The sequence below is a fragment of the Branchiostoma belcheri genome, unplaced genomic scaffold (genome assembly GCF_001625305.1).
Source record: "Branchiostoma belcheri isolate BF01 breed outbred unplaced genomic scaffold, Haploidv18h27 scaffold68, whole genome shotgun sequence".
Lineage (NCBI taxonomy): Eukaryota > Metazoa > Chordata > Leptocardii > Amphioxiformes > Branchiostomatidae > Branchiostoma > Branchiostoma belcheri.
The window spans coordinates 1,604,363-1,626,200 of record NW_017804331.1 but is presented as its reverse complement, the minus strand read 5'-3'; the positions used below and the strand labels follow the sequence as shown (position 1 = coordinate 1,626,200).

At 41.7% G+C, this 21,838-nt stretch overlaps 2 protein-coding genes across 2 annotated transcripts in view; one reads left to right on the top strand and one right to left on the bottom strand.

The window, feature by feature from the left end:
• The first annotated feature begins 68 nt into the window (after nucleotides 1-68).
• On the top strand, nucleotides 69-9,080 carry LOC109484041 (fasciculation and elongation protein zeta-2-like). The gene is made up of 4 exons (XM_019787222.1): nucleotides 69-212; nucleotides 1,837-1,912; nucleotides 2,401-2,466; nucleotides 6,601-9,080. Exons 1-4 carry the CDS (start codon nucleotides 138-140, stop codon nucleotides 6,639-6,641), a joined length of 258 nt encoding a protein of 85 aa, XP_019642781.1. The 5' UTR covers nucleotides 69-137; the 3' UTR covers nucleotides 6,642-9,080.
• A 237-nt stretch (nucleotides 9,081-9,317) lies between these two features.
• Nucleotides 9,318-21,838, bottom strand: part of LOC109484006 (xanthine dehydrogenase/oxidase-like) — a 31,314-nt gene continuing 18,793 nt past the window's right edge. Inside the window, exons 25-38 of the mRNA XM_019787162.1 lie at nucleotides 20,298-20,361; nucleotides 19,749-19,818; nucleotides 18,258-18,345; nucleotides 17,829-17,915; nucleotides 17,257-17,448; nucleotides 16,175-16,320; nucleotides 15,543-15,621; nucleotides 14,794-15,018; nucleotides 12,882-13,000; nucleotides 12,020-12,134; nucleotides 11,132-11,197; nucleotides 10,491-10,679; nucleotides 9,901-10,068; nucleotides 9,318-9,618 (exon numbers count right to left, since the gene is read on the bottom strand). Of these exons, the coding sequence (XP_019642721.1) occupies nucleotides 9,568-9,618; nucleotides 9,901-10,068; nucleotides 10,491-10,679; nucleotides 11,132-11,197; nucleotides 12,020-12,134; nucleotides 12,882-13,000; nucleotides 14,794-15,018; nucleotides 15,543-15,621; nucleotides 16,175-16,320; nucleotides 17,257-17,448; nucleotides 17,829-17,915; nucleotides 18,258-18,345; nucleotides 19,749-19,818; nucleotides 20,298-20,361 (1,659 nt within the window). The 3' untranslated portion in view covers nucleotides 9,318-9,567. The remainder of the gene's footprint in view (nucleotides 9,619-9,900; nucleotides 10,069-10,490; nucleotides 10,680-11,131; nucleotides 11,198-12,019; nucleotides 12,135-12,881; nucleotides 13,001-14,793; nucleotides 15,019-15,542; nucleotides 15,622-16,174; nucleotides 16,321-17,256; nucleotides 17,449-17,828; nucleotides 17,916-18,257; nucleotides 18,346-19,748; nucleotides 19,819-20,297; nucleotides 20,362-21,838) is intronic.

The following is a 21,838-nucleotide window of genomic DNA, read 5'->3' as shown; positions in this document are numbered from 1 at the left end:
TTTACGTATCACAAGCAAGGGAACTTGTTGCGAAAAAATAAACATCTACCCTTGTCTATGCAAAATAGCCTTTGCAAAGAAGCACCTCCTCTCTCTTATTCCCACATGTGATTGTTAAATTATAGTGATAATATGTCATGATAACCACTAAAGTTTCTATTCTCTGTTTCCAGCCTGAAATGTCAGTGCGAGATATCCCTGCACACTCACCTGTAGGTATTCACTTCGGCCACAGCATCATACAGGGATGTCTCCAGGGCACACACACCCCCAAGATATGGATGGGCTGGTCTGAACCTATTTCTGAAATACTCACACCAGCCCACTGACAATGTCAGATGGCAATCTCTAGGTTTAAATTAAGGAAACCAACCTGTATATTTTTTTTTATTCTTAAACAACCAGTACTTCTAGATCTCTCACCTGCTTACGTTTCAATGGCTATTTGACACCTTCCTCAGAGCTTCTGACTTGAGTGCTGCTTCTTGCTGCTATATGTATCTGTAGTCAACGTAGGTGGTACGTTTTAGTGAGCAACAGTACTCCAGTCAGAAGTTCTGATTAAGGTGTCTGATAGATTTCAGAATGTAAGCAGATGAGAGACATTACTGGTTGTGTAAAAAGAAAACAACAATATCCTATGTTCTACCAACCTGATGAAATAATTTTTGGCAAACCAACCTGTGTTACAACGTGAAATTGGACATACCGGTAAACTCTAATTAAAAGTTGACCACCAGTTCTCCAACTAGACCATCCGTTACCGACTGCCCAAACGTGGGGACATCCCTGGTGTAGAAGCTTGGTGGTGGGCACAGCGGTTAACACGGCCTTTGGTTCCTCTCTGTCTCCAGCTCTCTTCCTCATTTCAAGCTTTTTTTCTTGTACTTGTAGATCTCACATCCAGGGGAAGCAGGTTTTTTTAGCACGTCGCCTGCTAGAACGTACTGCACCTGCGCAAAACCTGTCATGTATTCTGCATAGCAGAATGTCTCATATAAGTTGGTATTTGCGCCATCCCGTCTGTAGTTTCCAAATGTTATGTTGGAAAAGATATTGTCTGCAACAGGCAAAACTCTGATGCAACGTTGACCAACGTTGACCGAAAACCGTCAAAAGTCAGGGTTTCACGCAGGCGCAGTACCTTCTGCTGACGTGCTGTTTTTTTTAGATATTGCTGTGGAAAACTGGGTTAAGGATTGATGTACAATACTGGTGTTTTAAACAACAACAGAACTGGTTGAATCTCCTGTAGTGTCCTGTATTGGGAAATGGTAATAGTATATAAACAGAACATACAGTAGCCTTTTTATCTTGGTATTATTTTTTCCTGTTGCACTTCCTCTACTGCTCGCTAGGTGGTGCTTTGTCTTGTTGCAGCTTTCTTTTTACAGCCACAGTGTGGAGTTGGGGAAAAACCTCTATGTTAGCAACGAACTTGGTGTTGTTCCTTCAAGTCAGTAGGCTGTGAATATACAGGAATATATGGAATACATGGAAGTTGACATTGGAAACTGTGGAAAGAACAATAATTACCTACTTAACATTGTATAAAGCAAGGCCTAAAAAGATGTGTTCATATTTGTATTCCAAAATACAAATGGTCATTATGGTTCAATATTAATGACACATGTCGTTGGAAAATAAAGTATCCAGAATCTATAGTTTCCATAAAGCCATAGCGACTTCTCATACATGTACTTATAAATGTATAGATTCTGTACATAGTCTCATAGAAGGAGTACAATGTAGATACATGTGTTATTCATTTGATATTCACAATTGATGCCGATGTGAAACTGAGCCTTGACAAAATCTTTTCTCTGTTTACTGCAGTTTCTGTACACAGTTATTCCATATGAGAAGAAAAACTCCCCTGTGACAACTGAGGATCTTCAAATACTTACTAAAAGTAAGTGAAGTAAAGAGCTCTTTGAGGTTGTATTCATGTACAATCATATATAAGTTTAGCTAACTCATCAACTTTTTTATCAGTTAATTATACTGGACTGGTAACGTATGATGTACTTGTAGTGTACAGGCCATGCCTCTGTCTAACTTACAACTTGTATCCTTGTTTCTAAAGTGACATAAATGGTACAAAAATGTAGAATATAACAAGCATTTGCACAATGCACATCTATTACAACTAATCTTGAAAGTTCATCTGGGGTAGAAACTCATTATGAAGCAAGTTTAAGCTGTAATTTCCATCACAAGAAATTTTCAACTGTGCAACTCCAGTCTTTGTCAAGGAATCAACAATCCAGTGGATCAAACATTTTTTTCATTCCTTGACCAAAAATTTTAAGTCCAATTTCTAGTGTTGGTCGGAAAATTAGAGTTGTGCTTCACAAGTATGACAACTGTAGACTACTAACGTTGCCCATCTTCCTCCAGTATTGGTAGCCATGTCTGAAGACAGCGACAAGGTCCCCAGTTTGTTAACTGACTACATCCTCAAGGGTGAGTTTTCCTTTCTTCATGTGTATTTTAGTCTGCTCAAAGCTTGCTTTCTAATATGCATGAAGTTAATTATTATTGCATCATGTTAAAAATTTAAGTACAGCAGGGTTTTCAATAGTTATGTTTCACATTAAAATTCATTTTGATTTTGTGCATGAGTTTCAAATTGCATGACTTCTTTCATCTTAGTCTGTGAAATGTATGCTTTTAGTAATGAAGATTTATAATAACATTTCTCAATATTGAAATCTTATCTTTGCATACAATTAATGGTTTGTTTTTGCATTGTGGTTTAATTTGTGTTTTTATTTTTGCATTTGTGACTGAGTTTTGAGTAAAATATACATTTTCATGATCCATTCACTTATTCACTCACAAAACAACCCAGTCACCAGCATAGCCTGACTCAACTGACTCGTCATATCTCACCCATGATGTCACCAGTCATGTGACTTCACCAGCCAATCAGCACATTTATATATAATAACACTCTGACAGGGTTTGCACAGTCAGTGATAGTATTCAAAATTTCTTCAAAGGCCAAGAAAATCTGAGAGCTAATGTGCATTACCTTTTTCGATAGGAAAATTCTCTGATGTTATAATAGAGACATGAAAAGCCCCATGATTTGGCAAACAGGATTGTTAATACTGTAGGCCACACCAATTTAATTTGTTGGTTCTCGGATTCGCCTCTTCGTTTTTTTCTGATTTGCAAAAAAAAAATTTGATTCTGGTCCTGAATCAACTGAAAAATGCTCATATTTTGCCCCCAACAGTTGAGGAAAGTCCTTTTCTTCCTAGTTGTTACAGTTTTCCCATCTATCATTGCAGTGGTTTGATTAAAAGTTCAAAATTCAATGTTTAAATTTCAACCCAGCCTTTTGTGTTGACTTCATGGCTCATTCCGTAGCATTTAAGCCTATAATGGGATGCCTAGACCTGTTTTTATTTGTTTATTTTTTTTTCGCCATGTCGCTTCATATTTTTTCTGAAAAAATCCGAGAACCAACAAATTAAATTGGTGTGGCCGTAAGACCAGATTGTACAAACCCTGTTATGCTCAGATCAGGGCTATGGCCAGATCCAAAGTTATAAGTTGTCATAATCATTCTCAATTTTTGTTGCAAACCCACACTTACGTTCTGGCATGATGTGGTATTATTTATTTATGTCATATTCACTCATTTTGTAAACACGGTGGAACCGCGAGACGTTTTGTACTTCATCAGCTGAAAAATTCTGTCCAGTGACAGGAGTACAGCTACAGGCGAGAACCCTGATTCAGATTATAAAGTTAACGTTTGTCACTTTAACCAGATATTCTCATATTCTGTAACTTAAGTTCTAACCTGTCTAACATCATCCCAGGCCATTGTACAAGGGGAGGCTGGTGCAGGGGTATAGAACTGCCATTGGTGTTGAATTATTAGACCTCATTGGTCACACATTGAAGTTTGATGCTTTTCTAGTTTCTATTGGATCAAATATATGTATTGGAAGTGGATTGTATGATAGATCAAAAGCCACAGAAGTTACAGAAAAAGTACAGAATGATCCTGACAAATGTCTCATACTAATGTAATTCTAATTCTGTACATTGTATTTTGGATAAGTTGAGAAACTGAAAAAAAAAGTAACTCTCTTTGTAAAAAAAAAGAAGCAAGAATCAGTCGCAAGGAATTCTCTTTAAGTTCAACCATTTAAATTAGATCACTGTTGTACGTCTCTGATTCAACTAGCATTCAGACAAAAAAATCCCTCAACATTAGGATGTACCTGTAGTGAGGCATTCTAGACCCCATGATGGTAGTTATATACCCTGTGCCCACCCCCTCTGCTCTAACCCACACACCTCTAGTCTACTTCCCCGCCTCAACTAACAACATCCTCCCCTCCTGCTCTGGTGATCAAAATATACTCTCGCTCTTCTAAACCCAGCTTGCATGCACAGGGGACCAGTGTCTGGGGTTCGCATACTAGGTTTTACCTAAAGTCTCTACCACTTGTCTAATCTGGCTACTGCCCATTCCAACCCATTTGGCTGCATTTTGCCTCATTTGACCCTCCGTTTGTTTGCCTTGTTTGGTAATCACTTGCCTTATTTGGCAAAACACTTGCCTTACTTGGCAAAGCACTTGCCTTATTTGGCAAAACACTTGCCTTATTTGGCAACATATTTGCCTTATTTGGCAAAACACTTGCCTTATTTGGCAACATGTTTGCCTTATTTGGCAAAACACTTGCCTTATTTGGCAACATGTTTGCCTTATTTGGCAAAACACTTGCCTTATTTGGCAACATGTTTGCCTTATTTGGCAACATGTTTGCCTTCTTTGGCAAAGAACTTGCCTTATTTGGCAAAGCACTTGCCTTATTTGGCAACACACTTGCCTTATTTGGCAACGCCCGGCCTGTTTTGGCAGGTGCTTGACTGACTTATTTCCATCTTATTTACACCATGCCTTCAGCCCTCTTCTGATGGAAAACTAAGTAACAATCAGCAACATGTGAGTGCCTTATACAGACTACTACAATGGTTTATAATAATAATAATAATAATAAAATACCCTCCCTGTAATAGCACCAACCTCAAATCACAAAGTCACTAATCTTACAGATAATCTCTCACCTGATACAAGAGTGGAAAATAATTCTCTCTGCATGTCTAATTACCGGTAATTAATCAATTATGGGATGTTAATCGATCAATAATCCTGACTGATTCTTATAAGGCTGGGGGAAGCAGGCTGGAGGTTGTGTTATAGAGACATCAGTAAACCTCAGTAGAGTAACTGCACATTGTTGTTTGCTATCCGGTTAGTCCATAGTTTTGCACATCTAATCTTTGTCTTGTTGCAAGAAGCTGTCTGTTGTTGTTTCGGGGTTTCACTGTCGACACTGAGGCTGGTGAGGTCACAAAGCGGGTTCAGTCCTTATACTAGTATCCCTGGCATGTAGTGGCAAGATTCTGAATATTTTGTACGCTAAGAAAAGCCTTCCTTCATTCATTCATCTGATGTTTGCTGTCTCCAGGACCTCAGCTTGACAGTGAAATCCCATTAATTTGGATGAAGAACTTGCTGTTAACCTATATGTACATTGTATAACAAAGTACTGAACATATACATGTAGCTGTTTGGTCAACTTTTCTATCTCACTAAAAAGTAGATACCAATTCTGTAGAGTGTAAAAAAAAGAAAAAGAAAGTTGCATGTATTGTACAATTAGTGCTGTTTATTAATCAACAACACATTGACATGCATGCTGCATTGGCTGACAATTTTAAAACCTAGAACTCGTGCTAACCTTTACATTGGAATCAATGATTCTTTCACATAAGATACTAGACTTGCTACTGATAAGATGTAGTCTGAGTCATCATGACAATGCCGAAAGAGATTACTTCCAGGAAGACGTTATTGCCCAAGATTCACAATTTTAGGCCACACCAATTTAATTTGTTGGTTCTCGGATTTTTTCAGAAAAAATATGAAGCGACAGGGCGAAAAAAAATAAAAATAAAAACAGGTCTAGGCATCCTATTATAGCCCCAAATGCTACAATATGAGCCATGAAGTCAACACAAAAGGCTGGGTTAAAAGTTAAACATTGAATTTTGAACTTTTAACCAAACCACTGCAATGATAGATGGGAAAACTGTAACAAGTAGGAAGAAAAGGACTTTCCTCAACTGTTGGGGGCAAAACATGAGCATTTTTCAGTTGATTCAGGACCAGAATCAAATTTTTTTTTTTTTGCAAATCATCAAAAAACGAAGAGGCAAATCCGAGAACCAACAAATTAAATTGGTGTGGCCTTAATCGAATGGTCAAAGATGCATGCAAAGGAAAGAATCACACAAAGGAAACAGCACCAAGATGCAGCTGTGTCACACAAAGAAACTGTACAAAAGAACACAAAGATGAGTTGATTAATCCTTAGACCAGGATATAAGAAGTGTTTTAAATAAAAAACAAGTAGTTTTTATTTGCACTATTGCTGTTTAGGAGATTCAACCTTCAGGTCTGAGACAGGTTAGATGATAATGTATGATTGCACTTTACAGGTTCTTACTCGGTTTGTTCTTTTGTTTGCTTGTTGTTTCCTGACTTGTTTGTTGTGTTATTTGCAGTGTTGTGTCCGTCACAAGACCTGATGATGGTTCCAACATGAGACACGACTGACCCTGTAACGCCCCCCCCCCCACCTTCCATCCCCGCACCCTGAGATGCCCTTTGGAAGATCCCCGCGTTCCACAGCCCCAACTCTCTCAGGACCTGACTCGTATCAACTGCTATGGGAGGAGCGGAGAGACAACTAACTAAAAAATATATAACGTTATATTTAGGATGTACCAAGACAACAAAGGCCAACAAACTTTTCACACAGGCAAGAAGGAAGATCTTCAGAAGCCTGTAAGCACAGTTGCTGTTGAGATGTGGAAGATTGAATCTTATTCCGGTTGATTCGGGTCAGGTGGCCAGCCAACACTGTCAACAACAAGAATCTGCAGCATTGAAGATGATTCAAATGTCTTCTCCATTAGTCCGAGTTTGGTTAGACTAGGAGATTCCTTTCGCAAGGTCTCAGCTCAAGCTAAGGCGGTTCCAGATGCCTTGACTATAAACTACGATGTACGTGCAAGTCAGACCCAGTTGTGTAAAACCTCGGAAAGCTATTCGGCTATTGCAAGTTGTATTAATGGGTATATGTAGACCAATGTTGTAACCTCTTTATAAAGTAGGTAGGGGCAGAGTCAAAGCGTGGATGGCTTCACATCTTTGTCTTCCGTGTTAGACCAATTCTAAATTTTATACACCCCTGCACTGCGAATGAGTCACTCCATGAACCTGTCACAATGTTTCCGGTAACCGGTCATTCCATTCACAGTGCGGGGGTGTTTGGGCTTTGGTTTAACAGAGAAAGACATCAATTCAGATGGAAGCGCGGAAACGTGTTGGCGCCTGCCATGCTCTTTTCTAACTCTGGAGGAAACAAATGCTCATGACTGTATAACCATGGTGTAACAATTCATAGTGAGGATGGCTGTTGGCTCTGGACATTGTAGCATGTATGTGAAGAAAAAGAAACCAACTGCAAAATATCCCCGCTTCTAGAAGCTCATGCATGACTCCCCTCCCTAGCAAGATTATGTGTATAACTGGTGTGGAAGTTTGTATATGGAGAAATAATAATAAGTGCAAATGCAAAGGTAACGTACAGCAAGTCATTGATATGGATGTGTCTGTCCAGCGATGGTGCTAAGGTACAAACCCTGGCCTGTCATCATGTAGTTTAGCTCTCACCTGTTTAATCATCATTGTCAATCCTGCCATGTAAAAATGCGCTTCCAAGTATTGTGGATAATATGTGTTACTGATAAAGGGATGGGAGGTTAAGTTAGAAGGAGGAGATGGCCATTGGAAAATGTAGTTCGAAGGTAAAGCATCATGGAGGAAGTCACCAATGCAGTTCTCACAAGAGTTGATAGGTGGTGCTCGTGTACTATTCAAATGACTCAGGTTATATTGTCCCAGTACGTCACACCAACAGCATTGAAGTAAATATGTATAATCTGCAGGTCTGCCTGTCGTAAAGGGATAACAATTCTATACTGCAGTCTCACAAAAATACGAGAAGAAAGAACACCCTGTGACTGTGCCATTGAAGAACTGTTGAAGCATCGTTTAGGCACAAAGTTTCTGTTGGAACACTGAGAGCACCAACTGACATCCAAATTGAGAACTCTATATACTAGCAACACCCACTGTTGGTGCAGCCTTGAAAATGCACTGTCTGAAACAGGTAATATAATCATATTGTGTGGGAGTGGAGAGGTATTATGATGCAAAAGAATGCTGGTTTGGACAAAAATCAAAACTTAGGCAGAAAGGGAAGTTGCATAGAGGGCAGGTTAGATAGACTTTGTAATGCTACTAGATTTAAGAAGGACATCCTTGTGTGTATGTAGATGGTAACTATCAGTGAAAACAAGCTTTCTGGGTATCAAAATGCATTGGCCATTTAATGGTGTAAAGTTGTTTAGATTATTCTGCAATGCTTACAAGATTTTCCTTTTGTAAAAAAAATGTACATTACTGTGATTATTTTGATTGCGAAATTTTATGTTTTGTACTTTTGTATTATTTATTCTTGTTAAGTTTTTGAACTGCCAAATTGTTGCAATGTTAGAATAAGTGAAATGAATTCTACATTAAATCTAGAATTTGATTAGTTTCCTTTGTAAGGAAGTTTTGTGACCTTGGTTTTAAGTAACTTGTGACGGGCCAACAAGAAGCACCAGCATTCGTAACTTTGTATAATGTTGCAGGTTCATATTGCAGACTTATGTATATTTTGATGGTGCCTCTGTTTATGATATTTTGATGGTTGGATAATGTATGAACACGTATAAGCATGGTCCTGCAACAATTAAGGCACAGCTTTGATGGCCAGTTGGCAAAAGGAACAGAGTAGAGTGTACATACAGTTGCTGTGAAAGTCAGAATGAGTGGATAGGCATGCCCGTAATGGTGACGCCTTCGTAAGTTGCGAGACATTAACCATGATACATGATACACACATGCTGGGTAATAATAAATGGGCACTCTTCTACACACCGAGAGTTTGTCTTTTCTGATCTGTAAGTGCTAACCTGCTCACCTGTAGGCTATTGCCTGTTGACCACATTTGGTTTGTCAGTTGATATTAGGACTCTGTGCACAGCTCCTCAGCATTTTTGAACTTTTTGTTCTGTTGGCCAGGACTTTCTCCTCAGACTTTTTTCAATACTATCTTGGCATCACAAAAAAGGAATGCTGTAGGTATGACACAAGCATGGTCACTAATGATAATAACCACTCAATTACATAAAATTTACAGAAAATAATCTCTAGTGTCCAAGCTTGTTTGGAACATTCTCTTTTTACAATTATTTCTTACCAAGCTTGACATTCATCTATTAAGCATTGAAGGGTTCAAAAAGTACAGAAGTCGATGCACCAAAGGTGCAAGAATGAAGCCAGGAGTTGTGTTGCTGTTGCTGCTGCCGGCAACATGTGCAAGTTCTTTTTCATGAGTTTTGCACAGATGGCGCCTCCTAAAGCCTGATGGCCCAGGGTGTGAAGCTTCCAGGTTCAGCTGCAGGGAACTGCAAAAGAGCAGCAGGAAATAGCATTGTTTAGAACACTGCAGCTGTTCCGGTGCAGTCCTCTGGAACACACTTCCTCCTAATGTCAGAAATGCAAAAACACTCAGTGTCTTCAAGAATAGCTTTTCTTTACTCAACAGTTAATATGATTTGTTGTTAATTTTCCATTTTGCCTTTAGACATTGATATGCAAATTCAGTTCCATTATTATTTATATCATTTGTCATATTTATTTCGTATGTTTTATGTACTTTATTAGTCTGTACAAGACTACGTCCCTACCTGTGCAGTAAACTGGTCCTGGCAGGCCATGCGGATGCGCTCGGCCGTTGCGGGGCTGTCCAGGCGGAACGTGCCCTTCAGCCCCGCGTCCGCCCGGGCAGAGGAGACGGCGTCTTTGATGGCGAAGAAGACAGACGAAGCCAGGAGGAGTGGAGGCTCTCCTACAGCCTGGGGATGGAGGGATATGGACAATTATAATGAGTTATAGATATTCAAACTTCAAACAGTTAGAAATGCTTCTGTCATGTCTGTAATTGTTGAATGTTGAAAGGATTTTTAACTTACATGTAGTCCACTGCTGGCTTTTCACAAGTCTTGGGGGACTTGTATTTAATCAATTTAATTTCTTCCTTGTGGGATTTCCTTTGTTTCACCTTCCTCCCAGTAAATTTTTGGTAGAAATTAGAGAATTAAGAAATTTAACTGGCAAGCAATTACACCACAGGGTGTCTGCTACAGCAACAATTACCATGGTGACAGCAGATTGGTCCAGGCAATAGACCTACATGTATGTGTTTGAATAATGAAAAGAAGAAGAAACTGCAAATATCTTTTCCTTCTGCGAAGGTAAACGTAATAACCAGGCCTACCTTGGATGAGAAGATTGCCTTGTCGTTGGGCGCGCCTCTCAGCAGGGACACGTTGAGTTGGACGGGGATGTCGGCAAAGCCGGGAATTTTGTACATGCCGGGTCCTCGCGAGTACAGCACCCCATCAGGCGAGTAGACCTGCTCCTCCATGGTGAACAGGCCGTAGCCCTGCACAAACGCTCCCTCGATCTGGGGGACAATTCAGCAGAGTTACCGAAATCCATAACAACACTAGAAAGGCAACACCTTCATAAGAAAATGCATAATGTTTGGTTTTTGCAGAGTCTAGTCCAACAAACTACTGCCTGCTCTGTTTATTCTTACTCAAACACATTCATATACAGTCAAACCTGTCCATCCAACCAACTGTATCAACCAACCAACCCTATCAACAACCACACTGAGGCAGTCCTGACCTATTTTGCATAGTAATTCTCCTCTTTCAAACAACCAACTGCCGACCACAACCAGCAGACACTTTGTTTTGGGTCAGAGGGGGTATTCACACTCCACTCAACAACAAGTTCAATTGGCAGCGGCAATCCGTCCAGCGGCCATTTCAAAAATTCTTCATACAAAAAACTCTTCAGTCACTGACCTCTCGAAATACTACATTATAACGTAACCCAACACCACTGTACCTGTCCAATGTCTATAGCAGGGTTCAGGCTGTCTCCCACGTCCATCACAATGTCTGTGCGCAGAACCTGTGGGGTACGGCAACAAGTTACTGCTTATTCGTGCGATGTATGTGTGTAAAACTTTACATCTAGTATCATCCTTCCTTTATAGAAGAACAGCCAGCAGAGTCGCTATACTACAGAAGACAAGACAACACATGCCGGTCAAAACTCACCTAATGCCCATTCCACGCCAATCTTGACACTCCAACCAACACAACAAAGTCTTACAATGCTCTATCATGACATATATATAGATTGCTATAGATATTCCTACTTTCCTCAGGCAGAAAGAGACTCAAACTCCCACAGAAATTACTCAGAACCTGCCAAGTTTAAGAAAACAGTAATCCGGCACCTGAGGAAACAATAACTAGTACGCATTGCACTCGCCCTCTGAGCACGTTACTCTAACTGAGGGGTGTGGCTCAGTATCCAATCAAGAACAAGATTAGGTAGAGTTAAGAGTCAGAATTATTGAAAATTCACAAACCATTGTTACAGTAATTGTACAGTTAACGAGCTTACTTGTCAAAAGGACCCTGATACTGTATTTTTTATCATTCGTATATAACTTTATATGTCTATGCTAGAGTTTATTGTATCACATAATGCACATGTAGAATGACTTTTCGTAGTTCGGTGCTTCTGGGGGAGACACCCAGTAATGTTCCTCATATAAATATTGTTTTTATCTGTAATGCGATTTTAACGATTTTAGATATTTTAAGCATATCAATATTGCCTGCCAACTTGTACACGAGTCTGTCAATTCAGCCTGTTGGCTGCTATTTGACTTGTCTTTGATTTTGATAATAATCCAGTCTAACTTGCAAGAGCCTGTTTTACCGTGTGGTCTCCAGTGAGGCAGTCAATCTCGACCTCTGACACGGCTGCTCCGTAGCAGAGGTAGTTAAACGGCCTCCCTTCGTTCTTCTGCATGTCATAATCAAGTCCTGGGGTCCTGGACAGACAACCATTCACAACAATGTAAGTCTTGATAACATTAATATTTTAACATTAAAACATAAAACATTAAAACATAATTTTGCATTAGTCAAAGTGTTGCAATTGCTCATTTACAATTCTGTATCTGTAGCCGATTGCGATATAACTGCCCTTCAGCATAACACAAAAGCTTTGAGTCTGTATCGGTATAGCCGATATAACTGCCCTTCAACGTGACACACCAGCTCCTGTATCTGTATAGCCGGTATAACCGCCCTTCGGCGTAACACCCCAGCTCCTGTATCTGTATCTGTATAGCCGGTATAACCACCCTTCGGCGTAACACCCCAGCTTCTGTATCTGTATTGCCGGCCCTTTGGCATAACATGCCAGCTTCTGTATCTGTATAGCCGGTATAACCGCCCTTCGGCGTAACACACCAGCTTCTGTATCTGTATAGCCGGTATAACCGCCCTTCGGCGTAACACCCCAGCTTCTGTATCTGTATCTTTATGGCCTGTATACTAGTAGTAACCTCCCTTCCATGGAACATACCATAGTTCTAGAGAAAAAGCCACAGCCTACAGACCTGTAGAAGCCAGTGGCATGGTGACAGCTGGCTATAGTACACTGAACAACCCGTTACACCTAAATGTTGCACATCTTTAGCATTATATGAAGCTATCTAGTGACGATGCTCCTACTGTACTTGGTAACAGCGAGTCTACAATTAGTTATAGGGAAAAAGTCCCAGCCGACGGACCTGTAGAAGCCAGTTGCTGACAGACCGACTCTGTCGAAGTACGCCGCCCGCACCCAGTCCTCCCAGGAGCCCTTCCCCATGTACGGCTCCAGTCGCTGCAGGATAGTCTCACAGGCAAGCTGGGAAACGGCATGGATCAAGCTATTAGCACATAACTAGTGCTGCATACCGGTTCACTGGACTTGGATCCAGAATTGTAAGAATGTTTAGGTTCAAGTCCAATAAAAACCTAAAGACAAGGACCGAGTCTGGACTTATTACCATAAAAGACCATTTCACATACCCTTTTTCTTTCCAAACCACCTAAAACCTTCTATAGAATGCAAAATCTTTGTTGCAAAATGAAGAAAACATTGCCATCGGGCATCGTCAAGTACCAGCCTCCATGTTATTTGGCCAAAGTTTCACCCAGACAACATTGCAAAGTTGCCAACATTCAATTTTGTATATGCCATGGGTTTAGGTCCGGACTTACAAGTCCGGAACTGAACCTAAACCTCTGGACTTGAATCTGGACCTGAACCTAAAATTGAGTTTAGGTATGCAGCACTACACATAACACAGTGTCATTCTGAGGATGCACAGTCAAACCTGCCCAATAAGGCCTCACTGGGGGCTGAGGTAAATGTCATTTTTATAATGCACAATCAACGACAACAAGATGTGATCCAGAGATGAGAGCTTTATTCTGGACATCTCAAGGAACAACAACTATGGCGGACAAAGAGGTCGCCGCAGGAGGTGACCTCTAGTACTAGGGTCACGACCTTTAGGGTCAACTCAACCTGATAACCAATATAGTGTTAATATAATATAATGACGAAAAGTGATCTTCCTGGACAGGTGGCCTTCTTAGGCAGGTCACTTAATGTTTGTGCCTGTGGAAAAAGGGAAGTTTGGGACTGACAATGTGGTTGTTATAGACAGGTGGCCATCTTGAAGAGGTAGCCACTTTGGCAGGTTTGACTGTACTTGTATACTGCAAGTCTACTGATCTACAGCACATAATGACTAAATAACTGCCCAGTATATCTTCACTGTGTGCAAGAATTGCTTGTTGTTGTTGTTGATCAGCTTTTGTTGATCAGCTTTTGTGTGTCCGGCTACATGTGGTTCACCAGTCCTATACGGGCTCTGAAGGTTCTGCCACACGTTGGGCACAGGTGGGTTGCTGGAGTCAGGGATGTGCAGACGGCTCTGAACGCACGTTTTCCTCACAGCCTCTACAATCCTGGTTTGCTCATAGAAGATGGCACCGCTATGAAATAAAGACTAAGCTTTAACTTCCAACACTTAGATTACAGAATTGGGACTTACCCAAATTTTCGGTTGACTCCATCAACCTTGTTCACGGAATGGACCCATCTACTCTTGGAACTTGACGTCAACGTTCATGTCAAAGACAGGGGGCGACACAAGTTATCTGGCACGTATGACCCGCTACTGTGGTCACGTGTCTCTGACATCACGTTCCAAGAGTAGACGGGTCCATTCCATGAACAAGGTTGATGGAGTCAACCGAAAATTTGAGTAAGTCAAGTGTTGGAAGTTAAAGCTTAGTCTTAATTTCATAATGACTTGTACCAACACAGATGAACTTTCATGCTAAGATGGCACCGCTGTTGATGTGGCATGAAAACATGATTTGGGGCAAAATGATTTTGGGCTGCTGTTTCCCAGGAAGGTGTGTCGATGTTGAAACTCTTAAAAGAGGTTTTCAGTGTGTCCTTAAAGTGCTTTTTCTGTCCTCCTACTGATTGCTTGCCTTCTACCAGTTCACTACCGGCTCCATGGTAGTGAGTAACAGTGGGGAGGTGGTGGTAACTACAAAGCATGGCACCCAGGCTATCATTCTAAAAATTAAGGCACAAGATATTCTATAAGACACGGAACATTAGTCTTTATACCAGACCTTGATTGCCATTCCGTTGATATCAGAGCTGACACTGGCAGCAGTAGCAGAGGCGTTCGGCACAGTGTTGGTGCTCATCTCGGTGATGTGGATTTTGGAGGTGGGGATCCTCAGCACCCTGCTGGCCACCTGCACCATCTTGGTGTGCAGACCCTGCCCCATCTCTGTTCCACCGTGGGTCAGCAGCACGGACCCGTCTGTGTACACGTGCACCAGGGCACCAGCCTGATGGGGAGGTAAGACAGGAACATCACACGTGCACCAGGGCACATCACACGTGCACCGGGGTACATCACACGTGCGCCAGGGCACATCACACATGCACCAGGGCACATCACACATGCACCGGGGCACATCACACGTGCACCGGGGCACATCACACGTGCACCAGGGCACATCACACGTGCACCAGGGCACATCACACGTGCACCAGGGCACATCACACGTGCACCAGGGCACATCACACATGCACCGGGGCACATCACACATGCACCAGGGCACATCACACATGCACCAGGGCACATCACACGTGCACCAGGGTACATCGCATGTGCACCAGGGCACCAGCCTGGGGAGGCAAGACAGACACATCACACAAGGAAGAAAGATATGGTGGTACATATAGGCTCCATGTGTTTCATTTGTATGTACAAAACAATGTTGTGGTAAAAGCTGAGAATTGCGACTGTCAGTACTGTTCTCCGATTGGCAAAGTAGATGGAATGGTCAAGTTGAAAACTGAGTCCTACCTGGTCAAGATGTAATCCAAAGCCGATACCATACTTGATTGGGATGGCTGCCAAGCCACGTTTCTTCCACCTGTTCTCCCTGTTGTAAGTACAAATAAGTATTGTATTGCACTCTGTATATCATACCCGGGCCGCCATAATGTTTGATAACGGGTTCCGGACCGGGCCGGGCTCCATGGCTTCCACAGAACAATTCGAACGCGTTTCGCCCTAACCGCGTGAGCTGCTTTCGAAAATTCGAATACAGAATCTGAACGTTGGAACTGATGTTGTTGCATTTGAGGGGTATAGTGGCACCAACTTTTAGCTCATCTTGCATTGAAAGGCGTGTTTTCTTGGGTGGGTATGACATAAATAAAATACAACACGGTGTATTCCGCATCGCCCTCGGTCTCGGCCCTCCCGCGAGTCGAACTGCCCGACGGCCGCAGTCGGGCCGATACCTCAGGCGATAAGGAATACCCCGTGTTGTATTCTATATGTACCTGTATTGTATTGCACTGTACATGTACTCCAGCCTTGTCTATTATGCTTTTGCGAAGGTTTTAACCTTCAGGACGCTAAGGTAATCATCATACTGTGCTAATTAAGGTAGTCATAGGGTTAGGCAGCAGGGAGAAGGTTAACCTTACCCGTTGAACCTGTTGACCTGTCTGCGCCTGGTGTGGAAGTCACTCTTCTTCACACACTCCTGCCAGCAACGCTCCATCTGGCACCGCTCCAGCTTCATGTTGTAGTGAGTCAGGTCTCCCTCCCTGTTCATGTTCACCTCTCGCACCTGTTGGTAACAATGATAATTTATAATAATAACCAGGGACATGTCCCTTTATTGTAAGGTTTGTATGGGGGTGAGTAAAAGGAGGGACCCAGCTCCTCAATGGGCAGGGGCGCTACTCCCTGTCCGCCACCCTACAAGTGGGTAGCGGTGAGTACCCGTACTGTGAATGGGAGACTAAAGGTTATTTAGGGCATTTTTGAATGCCTGTAGGGTCTTGGCTTTAACTATGTGTTCTGGAAGTTTGTTCCAGTCTCTGACTGTTCTTGGAAAGAATGAGTAACAATGATAATAATAATAACCGCATGTTGGAGATGAGGGTTTGTATAAGATATGGGGATAGGCAGGAGGGAGAAGGTTAAACTCCATGTTGTAGTGAGTCGGGTCTCCCTCCCTATGTTCATCTCTCGCACCAGTGGAGATGAGGATTCGTATACAGGGAGTAGGAAGTCAACTGTCATGTTCAGTCAGGCAAATTTTGAAGAGAAACTATGTGTAAGGTAATGTTTCAAGTTAAAACTTTCGGTCCAACACAAAAATTCTCTCACCTAAGCTTTCGACCACTGCAGTCAATCTGGTCTTCCTCAGTAGACTGACCCAGTGAGGCCAGAGTACTGGTCAAAAGCTCTAGGTGAAAGAATTTTTGGGTTTATTTATTTATTTATTAGAATTTTCCAGACAACTGGATGGGAGGACAAAACAGGTGAATATACACCTTTGCTAGTTGTCCTCCCAAACGTTGGACCAAAAGTTTTAACTATAAACATGTAACTACCAACACAGATGAACTTTCATGATATTATGTGTATGGTACAGTGATCTGGAGTTCACCCAGTCAGCTCATCAAATGACGTCAATACAACATTTTTGCTTCCACATACAGAGGAAATTTAATTCCCCACATTTTATATCACTGATCTTGCCACAGTAGATTCATACCTTGAATTGTGAGATGCCACACTTGATAGCCACGTCAGAAATCCAACTCTCTGCCATAAAAAGTGCCTGCGGAACTCCAAATGCTCGGAATGATGTGTTGGATACCGTGTTTGTCTTGCAGACGTAGCCAACAGCCCGGACATTGGGAATGGTGTAACCGCCGTCGGAGTGTAACAAGGCTCGTCTCATAACCTGCAAACCATAAACTGCTAAGCTATGCCGGTATAGTAACTACATGATAAAACATTTGTCTATAACTGAAACAATCAAGATGTAATTTCAGACAAAAATGCCTTGTTTAGCTCAACAGGACACGTTTTAAAACTTCTCACCTAGACTATTCTGATAGTAAATATTAATGTCAGCTTTCTCAAATTAGAGTTGAAGTGTATCATATGCAAATTCTATAACCCATAGCATCTATCCTGATCTGATAAAACAATAAAACAAAAAATTGCTTGTAATTTTTACTTAATCCTAAGGTATACATTTACTGCAGAAAAAGGCATATTTATATTAATAGCAATTTTCAACAGGGATAAAGTATTTTTGTTCTGAGCATTACTACTCACCCCTATGGACACATCTTGAGAGTTCCCTGCATTACTGTACAGACTGATGTCCAGTGCCACAACTCTCCCGTCATTCATGAACCCAACCTGCAGAATGCAGCAGCAGGGTTAGGATGTTATTTGTTAACGTAGGTGATTAGCAATCAACACAATAAATGTTGTGTAGCTATAAGATTTTTGTCCAAACCAAATGAACATTTTGACAACAGCAACAATGATTGTGGTTGCAAAACTGTAAAATCTCCTCCAAGAGCCAGAATTCAATATGCTTTTACAAGAGGTCCTAGAGAAATTTCAATTTGATGAATAAATTAGCCTTTGCAATGCAAGTGGATGAGTAGCCAAATGAAATGAACCTGGGCATTCTGTGTTTATGGAGAGGTGCATACTTATGGAGAGGTGCATACTTCTTAACAATTTAATAGGCACCTTGTATCTGCTGAGGAAAGGATGCCTCTTTCCTATCATCATCATATCCTCATCTCTGTCCAACATGATCCTCACTGGCCGCTGAGCCCTGACAGGAGGGGGACAGAACAAGTGTCATCACACATTGGAACACAAGTTGGGTCACCTTTGATTCATTTTACAATCGAACAATTGAAATAAATAAACTGTTCAACCACATCAGAGCAAATGTTGAAGGCTTTAAGTAAATGCTTTCCAATTCTAAGGCTCACTTTAGACTAAAAACACTTAAATGGTTTTGGGGTGGAAAAAGGTTTCCGAAAAGCTAACTGTTCCCAGTCTAAAGGCAAAAAATTTTATAGGATTTTACAAAACATTTCCGAAACCACCTCCAGTGGCTTTCTGTCTGTATCTGTATAGCCGGTATAACCGCCCCTCGGCGTAACAAACCAGCTTCTGTATCTGTATAGCCGGTATAACCACCCCTCGGCATAACACACCTGCTTCTGTATAGCCGGTATAACCGCCCTTCGGCGTAACACACCTGCTTCTGTATCTGTATAGCAGGTATAACCGCCCCTCGGCGTAACACACCAGCTTCTGTATCTGTATAGCCGGTATAACCGCCCCTCGTGTAACACACCAGTTTCTGTATCTGTATAGCCGGTATAACCACCCCTCGTGTAACACACCAGTTTCTGTATCTGTATAGCCGGTATAACTGCCCTTTGGCGTAACACACCAGTTTCTGTATCTGTATAGCCGGTATAACCGCCCTTCGGCGTAACACACCAGCTTCTGTATCTGTATAGCAGGTATAACCGCCCTTCGGTGTAACACACCTGCTTCTGTATCTGTATAGCCGGTATTACCGCCCTTTGGCGTAACACACCTGCTTCTGTATCTGTATAGCCGGTATTACCGCCCTTTGGCGTAACACACCAGCTTCTGTATCTGTATAGCAGGTATAACCGCCCTTCGGCATAACACACCAGCTTCTGTATCTGTATAGCTGGTATAACCAACCTTCGGTGTAACACACCAGCTTCTGTATCTGTATTGTATAGCAGGTATAACCGCCCTTCGGTGTAACACACCAGCTTCTGTATCTGTATAGCTGGTATAACCAACCTTCGGTGTTTTGAAACCATTCAGTGGGTGGCCTGAAACCCTTCCTGCTAGCTCTAAAGAGAAAGGGTTTTGCGAAACAGTTTTGCCATATGCTAATGATAATCCCACACCACCAGGGTGGCCCGAAACCCTTTCACCCCTGTATCTAACGAGAAACCGTTTTTGGTGGCAAAGGGTTTTGAGGGTTTCCCGAGTGATAAACCACTTCCAGTCTAAAGTGAGCCTAAAAAAGATCACAACCATTTTAGTTCACAAGCTGGTGATACTGTTTGGATTGTAGCTCTTCAGAGAGGACATTCCTAGCCGTCTGCCTGTGGTGATACCGGTATTTTAAGTAGTGCCTGCCATCTATGGTAAAATAAATCATCAGAAATAACTTACTTGTGAGCTGCTACAGCGCAGACTGAACTAAGAACACATATTCGTGTCTCCTTCCCTCCAAATCCCCCACCTGTACAAGAGCAACAAAAATCATATGCATAATCTTATAAATATTCTCATACGTAAACACACACACACATGCACACACAAACACACGCACGCACACACACACGGGCACACACACACACACGTAAGAAAATACAGGATCTATGTATCTCAGTTATCTATCTATGATCTATGTAACACATGCACACACACACAAACACGCGCACGCACACACACACATGCACACACAAATGCACGCATGCATGCACACACACATGCACACACAGTCACACACACACATGAGAAAATACAGGATCTATGTATCTCAGTTACAATTACTAACAAAAAAAATTAAAAAAGAAAAAAACATTTGTAGTGAAGATATGCTACACTTAAATGTAAAGCAAATAGTCAAAATCATCCCCTGCTATTCAACTCTACTGCATCCACAACAGACAGTTTCCATGAAGACCCTGCTTAGAAAAGACAATGAGTTTTCCTCACCAATCCTCTTCACCCGGCAGACCACCCTGTTTGCAGGGACGCCCAGGGCCTTGGCTGCCAGCATCTAGTGAACAACAGCATAACAACTTTGGATGAAAGCTCTTCTGTGTTGGTAGAATCCATAGTTGTAAAGTTCAATCTTTGTTCCAACACTTTGGTCATCATGTTTCCGACTTTCAGAGAGTCAGAGAGTGCATCACACATCTGACCAATAAGATTGATGAGATTGACCAAACATTTTTGGTGAGTTCCTTTCTTATGTTGGAACAAAGCTTGAACTTAAAAACTGAGCATCACAACTTGTTTCTGATAGTTTCAAAGATGTATAATGCACACAAACACACGTGAAGGGAGGCTTTCTATCTCAATAGTAGCATGTAGCAAGAACACCACAGTAAAAAATATAGAACCAGACATTGTTGCTCTGACAGATGGTAACTGAAATGTCGGACGTAAAAACGCACTAGTTGTTGAATAAAGAACATCCTTATACAGTATCACAACTTTTTTTAATTATCATTTTGAAGATGTGCAATGGACACAAACAAATGTGAACGGAAGCTTTCTATCTCATGACAATGTAGCAATCGCACCACAGATTTCAGCACCAAGGACAGTCTAGTACCAAGCACCAAGGAAAATCTAGTTCTAAGTGATCACATACAGAGTGCAGGACAGAACATTATGGGACCGTGCCCTGAAACATACATAGGTGAAACTGAACGGTCACTTAAAACTAGATTTTCGGAGCACTACGTCCAAAGTTTCACAACACTTGAATATCGAGCATGAAAGTTCATCTGTGTTGGTACAAATCATTATGAAATAAAGACTGAACTTAAACTTCCAACACTAGATATAGAATTGGGTAAGTCCCAATTCTATATCTAGTGTTGGAAGTTAAAGTTCAGTCTTTATTTCATAACACTTTAATATCCCTGGACCACACAGTTACACTGGATAAGGACTACTTTGTGAGGAGCATGAGGGAGGCAGTTTACATCAGGGCCCATCAACCCTCTCTGAACCGTGGTGGTGGAAGATTCTGTCTTCTCGCCACTTTTGATTCGCTCCTGACGTCATCACGCTTCCGACGGAGGTCGACGAGATTGACCGAAAATTTATGGTGAGTTCCTTTATTGTATTGGAGCAAAGCGTGAACTTTACAACTAACCTGTCATGCCCGTAGCCAGGATTTTGAATGGGGGGTTTCGTTCCCACCTGCTTGTAGGGGACGATCGAGTGCTGTAGGCGTCAGGTGAGCGCCAAAGGCGCGAGGTTCCTAGGGGGGGTCTGGGGGCATGCTCCCCCAGAAAATTTTGAAACATGAACCTTCTAAAATGGCATTTCGTGCGTTTTTGAGAGGATTTCCAAGAACAAATCAGAGACAATTTTTATTCAAAGACAAAGGGAGCAGTTTTTCTACGATTCTAGTCCATCTTTTCAAGAAAAATCTTGGACCTTTACATACATAAAAAGTGGACCAAAAAGTGGACCTTTGAGCCTTGTGGGGGGGTTCTTCCAAACCCCCGAACCCCCTC